Below are 19,886 nucleotides of genomic sequence, written 5' to 3'. Positions count from 1 at the left end.
AGTCAGAAAGGTAGGCGCGGTCGGTAGGATAGGAGGAAACTGTATAAGACAGGCCGCATGTAGCCATGCGAAAAGGCAGGAAAAAGCAGCAAGACGGGGAATGCGACGGACTGACGGACGGACAGACCGACAGGTTACAAGGTTAGAAGCGGGGAGATAAACTGGTGAAGTCGATCGACATACTCGTTTTCTGAGCGTAACGTCAGTCCCACCGGTCCGGATTGGAGTCCGAAATCTCTGTTTATCCGTGATATGACGTCCACAGAGTCAATCATCCGGAATGCCACCTCGCCGCTAAAACTCTGTGTGGGGCATTGACTAGTGTACAAGAAACAATTCGGAAAGTTTGGAGCTGACAAGAAACGTGCAAATGCTCGCCACGTGATCGAAGTCGAGTCGTACTTGTAGCTCCATACACGTGCTGTTGTGCTGCCTTTTCTGGCTTCCTCTTTGGTAGACGCAAACACTGAATAGTTCCACGATGTATCAAAACTTACCACTTCGTCTGGCTGCAGTGATGGGTACACATCTTGAAGATTCGACACGCCCACACCGGAGCGTAAGACGTCGGCGAAAACGAGAGCTAGCGACACAGCTCCGATGAAGAACCGCAGCCACGAGAACGGGAGATGGCGCTCGAACACTTTGTCACGCGCAGCGAGTTGTCGGGCATGAGTCTTCTCAATGAGAGCAGCTGGAGTAATCACTTCTTCCAGCTCAACGAGTGCTTCTCTGCATGACGTGAAGCCACTGGATAAGCCATCAGCGCGCGAGTACCATCTCCACGAGTCGGAGTTACCCGAACGGGGGCCATCACGAGACTGAATATTAAAATAAAACATGCACAAAAGAGTCTACTTGGACACTTGATAATTTTAGCTCACCTCGAGATTGTCGCTTGTCCGTTTCAAGCCGGAACAAACGAGATATTATTGCTACAGTACCCCCGTCTCCATCCAGCGTCTTATCTTTTAAGAGTGCGTTGTTTTTCGGCGTGCACAACAATCTTTTCATCTCGCGACAGACCCTTGCGCTTACGTACCGCTTCGATGTATCGTCTCACGTAGTTGTGTTCGTAGACGCGTTCGCCAAAGTCCTCTCGCTCCAACTCTGTCTGCGGCTGGAAGAACGGGTCCATGTCGATGATACTCCAGTGTGAGAAGATGAGTTGTGGGTTACTAGCAGCTCCTGACGTCTGGATCAACAGGTCGGTGGCAAAGCCGAAGCTTTCCACGACTGGCAAGTGAGCTTTCACAGTGAATAGCGCTGTCCCATCGGACAACTCTTCCGAGTAGATATCGCCTCGTCGCTTCGAGATGACACTGTACAACTTGCCGAGCTGCTCGGCTTGACACTGCACTGTGCACTCATACACGGCCTCTACTAACCGCACAGGCTGCTTCACAAAGGACATGAGGCAAGTGGTCCGCATAGTGGAGATTACCTGTCCGCTAAGCGGTCCGTACTTGCTCGCCTCTTCATCTGACACATCGTCGCTTTTCTCATGGAAAACGACGTCTTCAACGATGAACGCGACGCCCCATACCGGTTCATCACACAAAGGTCCAGCCGAGGAGGCCATCTGGAAGCCCGTCACGATGCTGTTCTCCAGTTTCCGGATCTGCTCTGCTTTCTCTGAGTCTTCAACTTGTGTTGCGTTCGACGGGAATAGGCAGCCAGTCGAATGGTATCCTGGAATGTTGTTGATTAACATGTTCGGACCTACTCGTCGAGGGCCACAGCTCCAAATCTGGTGCATTGGTAGCGACTTTAACAAGCTGTGGTCACTCAATTGGAGCGATTTCTCCAATTTCTTCTGGAAAGCCGAGATATCCTGTGCAGCAGCTTCCAATTCCACGTCGGATTCCTTGGTTTCTGTCTCGTCTGTGGATTTCTTGGTGTGTGTGATACGTTTCAACAGTGGCGCATTTTCTTCCAATAGCTTTGCAGTGTCAAGAGGCAATGGAAGTGCACGCAGCTTTAGAGTCAGCGTGCCATCCGGAGTTGTTCCCAACGCACGTTTCGGATCTTGCGTATCAGCGTAGTGCTCGTCTTTATCAAGAGCGTCCTCCTTGCTTGTATCGGGATTGAGAAGGTCTTTGAACACGATGTGCTCCTGGAACGAAGAGATCGTTCCGTTCACGATACTTTCCCGAAACCCCACCAAAGGCTCAGAGACTTGCACTGCGACTTTTGCAAAGCGATCCTTCAAATCCTTGATACATCGTTCCAAGTGAAACTCTCCCAGTGCAACAATAACATGTTCGCCAGTCTCCTGCACGTGGACTTCGACGGTAGGGTCAGATCGATACAAACGCTGTAGACCAGCTTCCAGAGCGCCAAAGTGGCGCGGATCTTCAGGTTCCACGGCCACACGGACAATCGGCTTGGCTTGATACGGCATCTTCGTCAACGAAGGACACGCCAGGGTTGACGACAACGTCGCCGTCTTCAAAACATGTTCCTGAAGACCGACAATACCGATGATATTACCAGCAGGAACACGATCCAGCTTGTGTAGATCACGTCCCATCATCATGTACGGCTTCACCACCCCGCTGTCAATACGTGTGACGTGTTTCACCGTATTCAAGTCCACTGTATCCACATCCACGTCTCCAGATACGCCTTGGAACTTGGGATCCATCACATACACCGGCTGGCCTTCTCGAAGCACACCAGAGTACACCCGACCCACGCCGACATAGACCTCGTCTGTAGCAGCCAGTCCGGACTGGTGATAATCCGATAACACATTGGCCTCCACTGAAATGACCTTGCAAATGTAAATAACAAGCGGCGCATCATCCGAAGTCTGACAGGATTGCAAAGACCGGAAGACTTGAAGCGATTTGTCGGACGAGATCGTACACAACTTGTCGGCGCGTTTTACTTGAGCAGCCACTGGACTCGGTAGAACGCGCGTCACCATCTTTAACACGGTCGTAGACAACGGCAGCCACTTCCTCATCACCGCTTGAGTCGCGTTCTTCCGGTCCGTCTGCTTCAGATCACGATCCGAAACCAGCTTGGCAATCCGAAGTTGTCGTGTGAGTTTCCGTAACACGTCCAAGTCCGCATCCGACTGCACCGGCTTCGTCATCGTCGTATACGTCGTCCAGATCAAGTCGAGAATGAACGAACAGAACATCGTCTGGCTACTAGACGTGGGCGGTTTGCTCACGATCTTCTTGCTCTTGTGGTTGTAGTAGTACTCGCCCCACAATGCTTGGCGCATCACACGTACAGGCAGCTCTAATTTCTTCGCATACAAAGCTGCAAAGTATCCGATACCAAAGGCCCAGCCGTCGGTAGCACTAGCAAAGATAACGTTACTGTTCGATGGAGAGAACAGCATTTCGTTCTCTAATTGCTCCGTCTCGTTGGAAATCACCTCGTCATCGGTGTCTGCATCGATTGTACCGTTCTCGTCTCCAATAGAAGCCTCTTGGTCGTACTTCTCGAGTACATCCATCCTGATCATGGAGCTCAGTACTGCGTTGGCCTGTTCTAAGATGCGATTGAGTCTCTGATAAGCTTCTATGGGCGAGAATTGCAGCTCGAAGATCAGACGATCCATCTTGTTAATAACTAGACATGGACGGATGCCTTCCTTCCAAGCTTGACGGATAACAGCGTGTGTTTGCGCGCATACTCCTTCTACTGCGTCAATAAGCACCAAGGCGCCGTCACAGAGTCGAACTGCAGTGGATACATCGAAGGAAAAGTCCACATGGCCTGGAGAGTCCACGAGATTGATGAGATACGGCGCTTCCGGGTCTTTGTCGGCTGTAAGCTCGGGTTCGTACACTAAGGAGATAGCGCTGGACTTCATGGTGATGCCACGCACTTGTTCCTCCTCCGTGTTGTCCAGATATCGCACCTGTTACCACATGGGTACATTTTAGGGGTACACTTGGGATACAGTTTACACTTTCGCTTACCTTGCCAGCCAGTCGCTCCGAGATGATGCCGTTGGCAGACACGAGGCTGTCACTGAGCGTCGTCTTGCCGTGGTCCACATGCGCGAGGATGCAGATGTTGCGGATGCGCTCGGGTGCGTGCTGCAACGCGCCCAGCAGCTCCGGTGTTACACGGGTTGCCATGCTTTTGGGATGCGGAATCGAAAATGATTGGTGGGAATAATACTGAAAGATTGAAATGGTGTGAGGTACATAAAGTGCTTTCATTTTTGTGAGTGAGGGTCGCTGAAGTGTCCTACAGAAAAATGTGTAAAAATGTTCTAAATTCTCATTAGATTAAGCTGGTTTGGCATTGGAAAATTATTGTACATTTTTACAGAATAAGCAAGCGACTAAATCACGGTGCCACACAGCTTAAAAAAATCGGCATCATATAACCGGAAGAAAAATGAAGAGCGTAACAACGTTTTCAGACTAGCAACCCCTCTATTTATCAATTGAAACTCTGCGAATTATCACATGGCTCACGAATATCTTGTTTGGATAGCACTTCGAGACACAATCGCTTCATCATCGGCGAGACAATGGCCACCTCATCAGTGCCTCTTATTCTTACCACAACTCCCATATGGAGCAAGCGATCTGGATTCCTTGCGTTGACACTGTCCTTTCCCTCAAGCACCTGTTCAAGAATCCACCACTCGGTGTCATCCAGCTTGTATAGATCTTGAAGAATACGATAATAGCTTCGATTGTACTCTTTCAGGTACATGGGAAACAGCAATCCAGAGAACCACTTCTCCCATGCTTCGAGCTCAAGATGATATTTACCTTCATCAGCCGTGAATCGAACAAGTGATCCCAGCACACCGGGCACCCCACCGGAAAGGTCCATGATTCCCACCACAAGTGAGGCTGTAAATGGATAACGCGGCTTCATCTCCATAAAGAAGTCACTCATCTGAAGAATTGATAATTTTTCAGCTTTAATCGTTTCAGAAACATTGAAGGGGCTTGAGTCATCATCGCCGCGATACACCATGTTATGATTTAGCAGCTCGTAATTTCCAACCCCAAGAAATCCCAGGAAGACGCTCGGCGATTGAAATTTCCACATCCGAAGAAGTCCCAGGAAGCTGGTTAACAAATCGGGGTTCTGAAACAAACGATCCATTTCATCCACGATCAGACACAACTTCTTTTTCTCGCGACCTGCGTACGTTGTAACTTGCATCAACAGCGAAGTCGAATCATGACACTCGCTTTCCGCGTCAACCATTTTCCCTAAGTAGCTCCAGAACCTGACGGCGTTACGTGCCATCTCTTTAGAAACTTCGAAATACACGGATATGATGTTCGGATGTCCGCAAAACAACATTTCAATGCCGCGAGCAATCGTGCTTTCCCGAATTGACGAGGGCCATATAGCATATAAATTGGACGATCATTTCCTGAAAAGCCATGTCGAATTCGTTTAAAAGCTTCGATAGTGTCCAAAGGAACGGAGTAGTCGTCTTCCCCCAGTGGTCCAGTGAATGTAATGTATTTCTGGATCTTCTGTTTCTTGGATAAAGGCTCATCCTGCTTGGAGTCGTTCATCTCCGCAGATCGTTGACCCAGCGCACAAGGCCGGTTTTTCTTCACCTTTACCAAAATGTGAATTTGATTAGAAGAAGGTTGACCCATTCTGTTCTCCGTAAATAACCATTCTTTAAAGTCTTCGTCGCCTCTACAGCTTTCCCACTAGTCACGTCCAGAATCGAGTTAGGAATTCTCCCACTTCCGAGTTCCTCTGAGACCTCGCTCTCAGCTTCCAACCACTTTCCGTCACTCGTCTTGGCCACGAAAAGCTGCACCTCCCTCTCGTCAACGTCCTTCGAGCTCTTTGGGTGTGCATCTAGAATCGCCTTCTTTAACTTGCCCACTGAGACGCCCTCGTCCAGTTTCACCATGAACGTACTGTCCGCCTCTCCAACGATCACACAAAAAAACACCAGCATCTTGTGGCAGAATCGTAAATGATTTCTTAAACCAAAATTCATTGTAAAGTTGATAACTTTTTTAAAATTGATTTGTATCGACAGGTATCATCGATTTTATTGGAAGCTTACAATTTGACATTGGCCTATTTTGAATGCAGTAATAATTTGTTGGATGTTTATCGGAATCGACCCGAGACTATCGTCACAAGACAAAGAACGTATACAGACAACGACGGTGAAACTCAACCCCCCACAAAAACTCGACCCCCCTTACAGTGCAACTTTAAACTCAAGTAAAAATGTTATTTGTAATTTTAGCCAATAATATACTTTCAAATATATTGCTGGACAGCACGCCATGCTGGCGCCGTTTAAACAATCACGCTATAGCTGTTTCTGCGAAGTGATGGACGAACGTCGTCGGCAGAACAGCTACACCGTCAAGCAGAGACGGGAAGCGCTCGAGCGGGTGGCTCTGGAGGGATGTAAGTCTACCGCTCGGGTGCTTAATATTCCATTAGGTACGTTGAAGGGCTGGAGAAAGAAGGCAAAGCTGCTGTTTGAGTTTAAGGGACCTCAAACTAGCAGAACGACAAAAGGACAAGGCGCAAAGACTAAAATCACATTTGAGCACGAATTGGTCACCTTCATGAAAGACGTCCGTCGGGATGAAGAGGTAAATTTGTTTTGTTATATTATTTATTGCAGATTCTAACGTGTATATATAGTATTGTAGGCATGATCGAGTATATGAAGATGGAGCAGGGGGCTTGGCTGGAGCAGTATTTAGCCGATAAACCATCTCCTGAGCGCGCATTGAGCGCGTTGATGCGTATGTGCCAGCGATTTGCAGCTCGGTAAGCATCTCGTTTTCCAATATGTTAGTTTAATCAAACGGTTTAGCAATTATCCTATTTTATGTGTGTTTATAATCAATATGTATTGCTTACATATTTTTCTTAATGTTATAGCCATGGTTTTTCTGTTTAGAAACCGCAATTTACTAAAAAGGATGAAGATGCACTACAGAAATCCATTTGAACTTTGCCATAGAGTTTTGGAAACAGCATTCTCACTTCCAGCAATCCGCCATATACAATGTCGACGAGACAGCAATATATTTTGACACCCCACCCCACAAGATTTGGGCCCTCAAAGGCCGTCGTGGCTCCGCTAAAGTGAAGCACACGCAGAAAAACTCTGGTAGACTCACTGCAGTTCTCACCATTAGAGCGGATGGTAAGTTTTGTTTATTGATTTAATGATTTTATTATGTTTAAACTAACTTATTTATATTTTAGGGAAAAAACTACCAATACTGTTTATACTACGAGGAATGCCGGGCGGGACTGTGGAGACGGATGAACTTCCGACGTATCCTGCAGGCCACGTGTACACCGTCCAAGAAAATGGCTGGATGGACGCCACAGTGTGGCAAACGTACGTTTTGAACTTGCTAAAGTACGAGATTGATGCCCCGTCAATCCTCTTGCTGGACAATTTTGACTCGCATATTTCCGAAGCCGGTCAGAGCGTTGTGGCGGAAAAGACCTCTGCAATTGTGGTCCCCGTGCCTGCTAACAGCACCTCTGTGAGTCAGCCCCTTGACGTGGGCGTTATGGGGCCACTCAAGAAAAAGTTGACAGCTGAATGGCTACGAGAGAAGGTGGCAGTTACAAGAACCGCGAAGGAAAAGCGTCTGGCTGCCGTAACACGCACAATTAGAGCGTGGGAAAACATATCTACGGAATGTGTTATTAAAAGCTTTGAAAAAGCAATCCCAAAACACCCTGTAAGCTACATATCGGTGGGTACTTTCTCGGATTGCTGCTTCCGATTTTGAAATCGGGAAAGCGCGATTGCAACCAGCACACGATGTCGACATGGCAATTTTCAATAGCTTCGTCAATTGCGAGCGGTGCACGTGACTCAGGGCAATTCGCGTACAGCCACTTAACAGTGGCAAAGCTGCCATGGTTTGCTGCCTGGCGCATCACTTCTTTATCGCACTCCTCCGCCCAATTTGAGTGCAGCCATTGCACGACTTCGAGATGATTATTATTTGCGGCCCAAATCAGTGCACTTTTGGTGATCGCTTTTGGGTAATAGATATGAAGCCATTTTAGCACTTCCAGATGTCCATGCAGTGCAGCGGTATTTAGGGATTCGGCGGAGACTTTTTGTTTGACATTGGCTTGGACCCACTTGAGTGTCTCCAAATTGCCATTTCTCGCAGCCCAGTATGTTGCATTATCTTCGCGATACCAATCAATGTCATATTCACGGTTTGGCTTGTGAACAGTTACCCTCGCGCGATTCAAAATCATTGGGTCCAAATCATGCAAATAACGTAACATCTTCAAATGTCCATCGCTGATCAGTCAAGATACTACCCAGGCTGGAGTTTTGTACACGCGTCCTTCTGGCCAAAAATGTCGAAGTAGCCATTTCACTGAAGCCAAGTTATTCTTCTTGACAGCTTTCGTCATAGCGACTTCGTATCCATCAGTCCAACCTTGTTTGTAACGAAACTGTATCACGAGAGCGTGGTCGTGTTCGCCAGCAATCTTAAGGAGGGAAACACCTTCTTGTGATCTCATTTCGTATGCTTCACCCCCCAGCGGGTGCTTAGCAAACCACTGAAGGATCGGAAGGTCCCCACGCGCACATGCATTGCTCAACGCGATACGCCACCTGTCTAACCAGATATCTTGGCGTTCTGGCAGTGGGGAATGCAGTAGCACAATCTGTTGAATGAGCTCCAAAGGACCTTGAGTAGCCAATGCTGGTAGAGCTGACGCAGCACGTTCACTGTCTCGTGCCATATACCCACCATCCAGTAATAATTCGAGAGCTTTCACGTGTGAACTACCTGTTGCAAAGTCTAACATGCACTGGACCAGGGGGACTAATGATTGTGCAAGCTTCAAGTCACCAATTTCCAGCGCACACTGAAGAGCGTAGATCCGATCAGCATCACCAAGACCATCCAGACACTGCCGTATCTGGCCATTCTCGACAGCTTTCTGCATTACTTCATATCCCCACTCAATATCGTTTCCACTATTCGTTAATTTTACAGTGCACTTCGTGTGATGTCGTTCAGTTTGGTTTGTTTCTCTATGCTGCCACAAATATTGCAGCACAACGAGATGCCCTTGGGCTTTAATGCAATCAGCCCGGTCGATAGGGACTGTGCAATTCGAAAATGACCAAACAGCCACTTCACAACGGACAAGTCGCCTCGAGAAGCAGCGGCAATTAGCGAGCTGGCAAACTGCCAGCGATGGTTATGCAGATCGGAACGAAGAAAGTTTACAAGTGACCAATTGCTGGTCCTCTCGGCAGCAGAACTGGGACTCACGCTCCAAATCCAGTCGAGAACGTCAATCGACCCAAAGTAACAGGCTTCGTCAAATGGCAAACAGCCTGAAGGACCAAGAAATCTGGAATAAATGTGAGCGCTTTACTCCAGCGCCCACACAGCTGGACATCGATGCAGCGAGAGCTTCACAGCTAGTATTTGGTTGCTATAGAAGAAAAAGAAATAAATTACGACAAATAAATCAATCGACTCGACATACAGAAAACGATTTGATGGATCGCCCTCATTGGCAAAAACTGTGAAGGATAGGATGTATTCCTCTATGTCCACAACTACCGAGCACTGCAGCTATTTTTCCGGCTTGTTAGGACTACGATCGTGAATGGGGAGTTGCAATGCGCAGCTTTTGTCGGATTCATAACGTTTTTCCTTTGCAAATTTTAATACCAAAATCGGCAAGCCGCTTGGGGACGAAAGATCGAAATGATGGCCGTGCCATCATTTTAATGCACACACAAGGGGTTTTCCGTACATATACAGACAACGACGGTGAAACTCAACCCCCCGTAGACATGCATTTTCAAGTCATTTTTAGAAAGGCCAACAAGACAAAAAAAACTCGACTTCTTTCGTGGTATCACCTGCGATTGGTCAAAATTAAAACGACCCAACAGTTTATTAAAAATCGAAAAAACAATTTAAACAAACACCGTTGAAAAGCAAAAACATGTATTATTTTGCTCTACACCATCACGACCTCGTCATCTTTTTTCGAAGCACTACTCTATCTTCACACTCAGCACAAATACGTGTTTACATCAAAGTTTCAAAGAAAGCTCCGAGCGCATCTGTCATGTTTTTCATGTTGGAATCTTAAACAAGTATCGAATTGGTTGGATGAAAATTACCCTGCTAACGCCTAGCTCGTGGAATCAATACTTCCATTTTATTTGAAATTACAGAAGCTAAATACTTTGCTTGTCTGAAAAATAATCCACTAGAAGACTGCTGACTGTACGTGCTTGTCCTTCTTGGATAGACCAGCCTCAGGAGCCGCATCGTACGGTGAGAAGTAAGGTTGTGCTGCCGTACCGCTCCCTGTTGCACCGTTCTGCGTCTGTTGCGTCTCCTTTGAGAACTTGAACGCGGTTCGTGTCGGCGGTGGCGAAGGAGGCTGGAAAACCTTTGACTGCGGGTGGTCATGAGGCGTCGTAGGCTGACTCAGAGTCGGCAGGGACGTCTGTCTCCCGACAATACCGGAACTCGATTTCGGTCACTCGGAAACGTTCGCTGAGCCCCCAGATCGGTTCGTATTCCCTCCGTTCAGCACCTTCTCGATCGTCTTGGAAGCTTGATGCCATTTCTTAGTGATCTTGACGTTCTCCATCGTCCGCATGATGGGATCTCGCTGGATCTTGGTCTGAATGGCGAGCTGTTTACGACGCGTCACGAGCGATTCCTTCTCGTTCAGCATGTGCTGCGTACGTGCCTCCGTGTCCTCTAGTCTCCGCAGCATCTCCAGTCGTTGATACTCTTGCACCCGCTTCATCCGCTCCACCTTATCCGCCTTGAGTTGTGCCTGCAGCTTCCGGTACTCACTCCGCAGAGCTCGTTGCTGTTCCTGGCTTCTCTGCACTTGTTGCACATTGCGCTCGGTTTCCCGTTGACGTTCCAGCAGCTCTTGTCTCCTCCGAGCTTCTTCTCGTCGAGTCTCCTCCAGCACCAACTGCCGTTTCTTCTCCAACGCCAACTGCTGCTGTGTCTGCAGCTCTCGTGAACGTTGCTCCTCTTCCTCATGAGCTCGTCGAACCGCCTCACTAGCAGCTTGTTTACGTTGAATCTCTCGCTTTCGTTGCGCCTCCAACTTCTTCGACGCACGAAGATTCTTTTGGATCCGTTGCGTCACTTCCCGACGTCTTGCATCCATCGCCGTCGCCCGTTCGGCTCTCTGCAGCTCCACCATTTCCTCACGAGCTTTCTCGGCCAAGTCGAGCTCCTTGAGTCTTGTCTGGATCTCCGTCTGCTGAGCTCGAAGTAGAGCTTCGGTCTGAGCTCGGTGCTCTTCCGCCTTTATCTTTCGCTCTTCCTCTCGCTCTCTGGCTTCCAGGCGACGTACTTTATCTTGTCGAGCCTTTTCTTCGGCCAGCGCGCGGTCGCGAGCAGCCAACTGTGTAGCCATCTCCTTGCGTCGCTCTTCTTCGGCATCCAGTTGCGCTTTCTTCTTGATCTCTCGAGCTCGTTTCTCGGCTGCCAACTCCTGCGCGAAGCGTACACGAGAACGCTCCATGGCTTCGTGCTGTCGCTTCTCGCGCTCCATCTTGTCGGCTGCTTCTTGTTGCAGTCGGTTCATCTTCATCTCGAACTCGAGCATTTGTTCCAGCTCGCGTTCTTGTCGTTGTCGGACTTTTTCGAGTCGTTGTCGCTCGATATTCAGCAGGGACGAGGAATTCTTCGTGGCCGACGAGCTCGAGGAGCTTGACGTTAGCCCGTTGGCACTATGAGAACCTCGTTTGGGGCCTGAAATGGCTACAAGACGCGACGGGATGACGCCGCCTCAATCCTCCGCCTCGAGCAGCTTCCACTTTTCAGCTCGTAGAGTCTGCATCTCCTCGTGTCTGCGTAGTGAATACGCTCCGTGGCGCATACGCTGTACGGCAGTCGTGACGTCTGGATCTAAAAGGAATCCAAGTCGCGGATTTTGAGGGTTTCCGGATTCACTCCACAGCGTAAACAAGCTTCTGCTGATCGAGGTGTCAGTATGATACGCTCTGGAGGAGGATTGAGCCCCGACGACCGAGCATTGCTCAGCGTTGCAAACACTTCTTCAATTGCCTGAGCTCCCGGTCCACGTCGCTTTCGGACCTTCGTCTTCTTGGGCTCTTTATCGTCCTGTTTGCGGTCTCCAGTGGTACTTTCTTCAAGATCTAAGTGCATCTTGCTCGTGTTTGTAGTGTCGTGGTTGGCTTTAGAGCGCACCTCCACGGATGCCATCGTAATACTCACGTTGTAATCGTCTTCTGGCAAGAAGTTGATGGCTTAAATAACCTCCTTCAACTACATGAATAGCTTTTTATAGGCAACGAAAATGGCTGCAGCAACATCTGTAAATGGCTACACATGCATTTAAGTAGGTGAAAAAAATTGCATTTCTTTTTACTCTCTCTTGCTTGCATACTACTCTCTCTTGCTTGCATACATGCCTAGCATACAAAGTGCTGCGAAGTATTAATAGTGACGTTTTAGCAGGATGGCACTCGAGTTACTTGCTGTTCCTTGTGGAAAATAGGCACAGCGCGCACTACCCGACCCACAGCTTGCGTTTTCCCTTCACGTAGTACTAGTGGCAAGTCTGGACGGATATATTCCGGCCAGTACATGAACTCGAAGCGGCACATTGTAGTAGCAGGCTGCAGTTTGGTTGGACTGGAGCTAGTCAGTCGCACGATCTTGGCCATTTGTCGTACTTGACCTGTATGAATTACGGCCTCGAAGTTCTCGCGAAACGCGCGTGCATCCGGTAAAAAGTGCAACTCGGCGTCAAATTGACGTGTAGCCATCGGTCGAACACTCGGATGTACGAGCATGGTGCCTTTTCTGAGACGATAGAGAGGCGGAGCAGTGGCCAGAAAGCGAATCAGCACAGCTCCAGTCTCACCAGCGCTTAGACTTTGTGCTGCCTTGTGTTGCACTTCAATGCTCTCGACTGCTACCTCGCAAAACTGACCATCAGCATCAGGTCCGAGCAGCATCTGCTCCCCCACGCACAGCGTGCCAGCATGGACAAGTCCAGTCACAGTGGTGCCTGCATCTTCAATATCGTACGCTTGAGTAACCTGGAACTCCGCTGGCGTCTTGGCTTTAGTAGCCCACAAGCGCTCCGGCTCCAGCATGGCCAGATACGCTTGCAACACGTCCAGACCAATGCCGTCTACGTTCGAGATCTGGAAAACCGGTACTGTACTAAGTTTCAAAGGGTCGTCCTGTAATGTATCCATGTTTGTTGGCGCCAAAAGAAGTCGTTGACAAGGACAAAACGCCTTCAGGAGGTCTGCGACCTCGACGAGACACTGCTGTATCCGCTCGTCCGTCACGAGATCCGTCTTGGTTACTACCACGAAGATGGCTACATTAAGTGCAGTAGCGATTTTGAGATGTTCACGTGTCATGTCTCGGACGCCACGGACAGCGTCGACCACAAGCATGGCATAGTCTGGGAACTGTCCTGCCAGTCCTGACGCTGTACTCTTCAGGTATTTCTTGTGTCCTGCTAGGTCACTTAGAGTGATAAAGCTTTCCTGTTGTTTTCTGGGCTTTTCCGTCTCTGTATCTTCGTCATTGTCGCCAAAGTTGCAAGTGGGGAGCTCAGTACAACGGAAGTGTCCATCTGCAGCCACAGCGATCGTGTGCTCGCTGACACTAGAAGTGCACCCATTTTCAAGCTCGTGACGATGGCGACACACCTGCATCCTGGCTAGACCAGCTCCGTCGTCCAGACATCCGCGTGTCAGTACCCCCACCAGCGTTGACTTGCCGCTCTCAAAATCTCCGATCAAAGATACTCGAAGTCTCTTAGTGGCGTTGTGTTGCAGCACCCTCGTGACCTGGATCCTGACTGCCTTGTGGCTAGCATCACGTCCCGCACGGAATCTTGACAGCGACATCTCTGCATTAACCACACGGCACATGCTAATGTCCGTAATAGGCAAGTATTAGTATATGGCTACATTGGCCACTTCAACGTTTTGTAGCCATGTGAAGATGAGTACACACTCCCTACCGCGCTAGTGTCCCCAGGGAGCGCAGCATGACGTCCTCTGCGAGGCCTAGTACCTCTCCATTTTCCTTTACACCAACCTCGTAGAAGGCGGTACCTCTGCCTTCGTTAAGACGCCAATGCATCTGTGTTGTCAGTTGGCGTAGACGGTCGGGTGACGGCTCCAGCAGTTGCTGCTTATACTCGACGTTGCCCTTCTCCACCTCGTCGGGTAGGCGCTCGAATCTCTCAAGGGGAGCTGGGGAGGCGTATTCGGCGTGTACCTGGCGGCGCAAGGCCACCAGCCCGACGTCCGCAAGTGTTGCCATGTTGGCAAGTGCGAGAGCGAGACGCAACTGCTCGAGCGTGCATCGCAAAACGGCAAAACTACTTTTTCTACAGGGTATCTAATAATACAGGTAGCAATATCAAGGTAGAAACAAAGATTGTCATTAGTTTTAAAAGGATATAAGATGTAAGAGGAGCTCACTTTTTATTCAATCTATTTATCGTGACCAACACTCATAGAATCTGTTGACGAAGTTTCTTGTGTGACAGAAGACGAAGACAGACACCAAAAGAATCAGCGGAGCTGTGCTAAAATAAAACCGTGGCCAAAACTCCAAGGGCAAGTTTGACGGAAATGACCCTAAAGTTAAACGTGTTTTTTAACCGGAATGTTAAAATCAGCTTACATGTTTTCAAGAACAGGAAGTCGCTGGGTCACAATATGATGAAATGTAAGTCATATCGATAGTATCTGCCACCAACAAGATGTCATCACGCGGACGATGAAGAACGTCAAGATCACCAAGAAATGGCACCAAGCCTCCAAGACGATCGAGAAGGTGCCTAATGTAGCGAATACAACCCGATCTGGAACGTTTCCGACTCTGAGTCAGCCTACGACACCTCATGATCACCCGCAGTCAATAGTTTACAACCCCCTTCGCCACCGCCAACACGAACCGCTTTCAATTTACGCAAGAGACGCAGAATAGTACGCCAGCACAGCACCGTGCGAGAGACTGGCATGTCAAAGATAGGTACGCACGGACAGTCAGCAATGTTCTACTTCAAGTAGCAGATAGATTTCTGGTATTTTCAAGGCAAGCAAAGTATTTAGCTTCTGTAATTTCAAATAAAATGGAAGTATTGATTCCACCAGCTAGGCGTTAGCAGGGTAATTTTCATCCAACCAATTTGATACTTGTTTAAGATTCCAGCATGAAAAACATGACAGATGCGCTCGGAGCCCTTTACGAAACTTCGATGTAAACACGTACTTGTGCTGAGTGTGAAGATAAAGTAATGCTTCGAAAAAAGATGGCGAGAAGCTTCATATCGGCGGGTACTTTCTCCGATTTTGAAATCGGGAAAGCGCAATTGCAACCAGCACACGATGTCGACATGGCAATTTTCAATAGCTTCGTCAATTGCGAGCGGTGTACGTGACTCAGGGCAATTCGCGTACAGCCACTTAACAGTGGCAAAGCTGCCATGGTTTGCTGCCTGGCGCATCACTTCTTTATCGCACTCCTCCGCCCAATTTGAGTGCAGCCATTGCACGACTTCGAGATGATTGTATTTTGCGGCCCAAATCAGTGCACTTTTGGTGTTCGTTTTTGGGTAATAGATATGAAGCCATTTAAGCACTTTCAGATGTCCATGCTGTGCAGCGGTATTTAGGGATTCGGCGGAGACTTTTTGTTTGACATTGGCTTGGACCCACTTGAGTGTCTCCAAATTGCCACTTCTCGCAGCCCAGTATGTTGCATTATCTTCGCGATACCAATCAATGTCATGTTCACGGTTTGGCTTGTGAATAGTTCCCCTCGCGCGATTCAAAATCATTGGGTCCAAATTATGCAAATAACGAATCATCTTCAAGTGTCCATCGCTGATCAGTCGAGATACTACCCAGGCTGGAGTTTTGTACACGCGTCCTTCTGGCCAAAAATGTCGAAGTAGCCATTTCACTGAAGCCAAGTTATTCTTCTTGACAGCTTTCGTCATAGCGACTTCGTATCCATCAGTCCAACCTTGTTCGTAACGAAACTGTATCACGAGAGCATGGTCGTGTTCGGCAGCAATCTTAAGGAGGGAAACACCTTCTTGTGATCTCATTTCGTATGCTTCACCCCCCAGCGGGTGCTTAGCAAACCACTGAAGGATCGGAAGGTCCCCACGCGCACATGCATTGCTCAACGCGATACGCCACCTGTCTAACCAGATATCTTGGCGTTCTGGCAGTGGGGAATGCAGTAGCACAATCTGTTGAATGAGCTCCAAAGGACCTTGAGTAGCCAATGCTGGTAGAGCTGACGCAGCAAGTTCACTGTCTCGTGCCATATACCCACCATCCAGTAATAATTCGAGAGCTTTCACGTGTGAACTACCTGTTGCAAAGTCTAACATGCACTGGTCTGGGGAGACTAATGATTGTGCAAGCTTCAAGTCACCAATTTCCAGCGCACACCGAAGAGCGGAGATCCGATCGGCGTCACCAAGACCATCCAGACACTGCCGTATCTGGCCATTCTCGACAGCTTTCTGCATTACTTCATATCCCCACTCAATATCGTTTCCACTATTCGTTAATTTTACAGTGCACTTCGTGTGATGTCGTTCAGTTTGGTTTGTTTCTCTATGCTGCCACAAATATTGCAGCACAACGAGATGCCCTTGGGCTTTAATGCAATCAGCCCGGTCGATAGGGACTGTGCAATTCGAAAAATGATCAAACAGCCACTTCACAACGGACAAGTCGCCTCGAGAAGCAGCGGCAATTAGCGAGCTGGCAAACTGCCAGCGATGGTTATGCAGATCGGAACGAAGGAAATTTACAAGTGACCAATTGCTGGTCCTCTCGGCAGCAGAACTGGGACTCACGCTCCAAATCCAGTCGAGAACGTCAATCGACCCAAAGTAACAGGCTTCGTCAAATGGCAAACAGCCTGAAGGACCAAGAAATCTGGAGATAATGTGAGCGCTTTACTCCAGCGCCCACACAGCTGGACATCGATGCAGCGAGAGCTTCACAGCTAGTATTTGGTTGCTATACAAGAAGAAGAAATAAATTACGACAAAAAAATGAGTAGACTCGACGTACAGAAAACGATTTGATGGATCGCCCTCATTGGCAAAAACTGTGAAGGATAGGATGTATTCCTCTATGTCCACAACTACCGAGCACTGCAGCTATTTTCCCGGCTTGTTAGGACTACGATCGAGCACACTCCGTTGCAATGCGCAGTATTTGTCGGATTCATAACGTTTTTCCTTTGCAAATTTTAAGGCCAAAATCCTAAAATCGCTATCTCGCGGCAAGCCGCTTGGGGACGAAAGATCGAAATGATGGCCGTGCCATCCTTTTAATGCACACACAATGTTTTCCGTACATACATACGTTCTTTGTCTTATGACGATAGTCTCGGGTCGATTCCGATAAACATAAGCTTCCAATAAAATCGATGATACCTGTCGATACAAATCAATTTTGAAAAAGTTATAAACTTTGCAATAAATGTTGGCTTAAGAAATCATTTCAGATTCTGCCATTAGATGCTGGTGTTTTTTTGTGTGATCGTTGGAGAGGCGGACAGTACGTTCATGGTGAAACTGGACGAGGGCGTCTCAGTGGGCAAGTTAAAGAAGGCGATTCTAGATGCGCACCCAAAGAGCTTGAAGGACGTTGGCGAGAGGGAGGTGCAACTTTTTGTGGCTAAGACGAGTGATGGAAAGTGGTTGGAAGCTGAGAGCGAGGTCTCAGAGGATGGGAGAATTCCCAACTCGATTCTGTACGTGACTAGTGGGAAAGCTGTAGAGGCGACGAAGACTTTAAAGAACTGGTTATTTACGGAGAACAGAATGGGTCAACCTTCTTCTAATCAAATTCACATTTTGGTGAAGGTGAAGAAAAACCGGCCTTGTGCGCTGAGTCAACGATTTGCGGAGATGAATGACTCCAAGCAGGATGAGCCTTTATCCAAGAAACAGAAGATCCAGAAATACATTACATCCACTAGACCACTGAGGGAAGACGACTACTCCGTTCCTTTGGACACTATCGAGGCTTTTAAACGAATTCGACATGGCTTTTCAGGAAATGATCGTCCAATTTATATGCTATATGGCCCTCATCAATTCGGGAAAAGCACAATTGCTCGTGGAACTGAAAGGCTGTTTGGTGGACATTCGAACATCATATTGGTGTATTTCGAAGTTTCTAAAGAGATGGCACGTAACGCCGTCAGCTTCTGGAGTTACATAGGGAAAATGGCCGACGCGGAAAGCGAGTGTCATGATTCCACTTCGCTGTTGATGTTAGTTACAACGTACGCTGGTCGCGAGAAATCGAAGTTGTGTCTGATCGTTGATGAAATGGATCGTCTGTTCCAGAACCCCGATTTGTTAACCAGCTTCCTGGGACTTCTTCGGATGTGGAAATTTCAATCGCCGAGCGTCTTCGTGGGGTTTCTTGGGGTTGGAAATTACGAATTGCTGAATCATCATATGGTGCTGCATGGCGATGATGACTCGAGCCCCTTCAACGTTTCTGAAACCATTAAAGCTGAAAATTTCTCAATTCTTCAGATGAGTGACTTCTTTGTGGAGATGAAGCTGCGTTATCCATTTACAGCCTCACTTCAGGTGGGAATCATGGACCTTTCCGGTGGGGTACCCGGTGTGTTGGGATCACTTGTTCGATTCACGACTGATGAAGGTAAATATAATCTTGAGCTCGAAGCATGGGAGGAGTGGTTCCCCGGATTGCTGTTTACCATGTACCTGAAAGAGTACAATCGAAGCTATTATCGTATTCTTCAAGATCTAAACAAACTGGAAGACATTGAGTGGTGGATTGTTGAGCAGGTGCTTAAGGGGAAGGGCAGTGGCAAGGCAAGGAATGCAGATCATTTACTCCATATGGGAGTTGTGGTAAGAATAAGAGGCACTAATGAGGTGGCCATTCTCTCACCGATGATGAAGCGATTGTGTCTCGAAGCACTACTCAAACGAGATATTCGTGAAGCATATGATGATTCGCAAATCCTCAATTGATAAACAGAGCGAATATTTAAAAAGCAGGCCGCAGACGTTGTTGTCCCAGTCTTCAGCTCCTAGACGAAAAAGCGCTTCCTTAATCATTCCGGTGGACAGGTGGTACCACGAACGTGGACCTTTTCCAGAAGGTGAGGCTGTAACTTTCCGACAAAAACTTATTTCTATCACAGGAATGACCTTCTCTGAAAGATACCAGATAACCTAACGATCGTACGTGAACAAGCACAATAGGCGAAGTGTTGCATTGCTTCTTGCATCCATCTGCTTCTGCTACGGTAGTGCTAATCTCGGAGCATCTCACCGAAGGGATTGAGGCTCTATTCCAGTTATGGTATGGTAAGTGCTGCGTTCGTTGTGGCGTTTTATAAACTATCGTGCGGCGGGTTTGTACTACTAAATCCTTAAGTAATCTTCGAAGTATTAGACTAAAAAAACGCACATTGCCGGCTAGCCATACCCATCCAAAAGTCCTTGGGACTATAACCATGATCAACCGGACAGCTGATATGTGAGTGTTCGACATTGTGTTTAATATAAACTTTGCTGCATTTTTTTTCAGTTTCTATACACATAATAAACGGTAAATCCACAGCCCAAGATTCGCAATGTGTTTTAGCCCCCAGCGCGAGACTTGTGTTAAACACGCTAAGAGAAAATCATTAAGCTGTATCAGACACGCTAAGTTTTTTTTTTACTTAGTCTTTGAATGGTCAAAAGGGGTTAGAGATGTATCCACATTTTTCCCGCCTATCCGTGCAAAGATTTACATACATGATTTTCGTATTCGGGGAAATTAGATGCTAAAGGTTTGGCGTACAGGATCCTAACCCCTATTG

General features: G+C 47.9%; 3 protein-coding genes and 2 pseudogenes across 3 annotated transcripts; 1 reads left to right on the top strand and 4 right to left on the bottom strand.

Annotated features, from left to right (window-relative positions):
- Positions 1 to 370: 370 nt before the first annotated feature.
- PITG_17205 (elongation factor G, putative) lies at positions 371 to 4,106 on the bottom strand (the record flags this gene model as incomplete). Its single annotated transcript, XM_002897037.1, has 3 exons — positions 371 to 3,394; positions 3,470 to 3,883; positions 3,945 to 4,106. 3 exons carry the CDS (start codon positions 4,104 to 4,106, stop codon positions 965 to 967), a joined length of 3,006 nt encoding a protein of 1,001 aa, XP_002897083.1.
- A 313-nt stretch (positions 4,107 to 4,419) lies between these two features.
- PITG_23105 lies at positions 4,420 to 5,923 on the bottom strand (annotated as a pseudogene; the record flags this gene model as incomplete).
- Positions 5,924 to 12,469: 6,546 nt separating this feature from the next.
- On the bottom strand, positions 12,470 to 14,312 carry PITG_17201 (GTP-binding protein, putative; the record flags this gene model as incomplete). Its single annotated transcript, XM_002897036.1, has 3 exons — positions 12,470 to 13,190; positions 13,266 to 13,916; positions 14,008 to 14,312. 3 exons carry the CDS (start codon positions 14,310 to 14,312, stop codon positions 12,470 to 12,472), a joined length of 1,677 nt encoding a protein of 558 aa, XP_002897082.1.
- Positions 14,313 to 15,234: 922 nt separating this feature from the next.
- PITG_23104 lies at positions 15,235 to 17,037 on the bottom strand (annotated as a pseudogene; the record flags this gene model as incomplete).
- A 510-nt stretch (positions 17,038 to 17,547) lies between these two features.
- PITG_23103 (Crinkler (CRN) family protein) lies at positions 17,548 to 19,047 on the top strand (the record flags this gene model as incomplete). The annotated part of the gene is made up of 1 exon (XM_002897035.1): positions 17,548 to 19,047. The coding sequence occupies one exon, from the start codon at positions 17,548 to 17,550 to the stop codon at positions 19,045 to 19,047; it is 1,500 nt and encodes a 499-aa protein (XP_002897081.1).
- Positions 19,048 to 19,886: the final 839 nt, after the last annotated feature.

The sequence above is a fragment of the Phytophthora infestans genome, genomic scaffold (assembly GCF_000142945.1).
Source record: "Phytophthora infestans T30-4 supercont1.50 genomic scaffold, whole genome shotgun sequence".
In the NCBI taxonomy this organism is placed as follows: Eukaryota; Oomycota; class Peronosporomycetes; order Peronosporales; family Peronosporaceae; genus Phytophthora; species Phytophthora infestans.
Note: the sequence above shows the minus strand (reverse complement) of the source record. Positions and strands in the feature narration are given on the sequence as shown.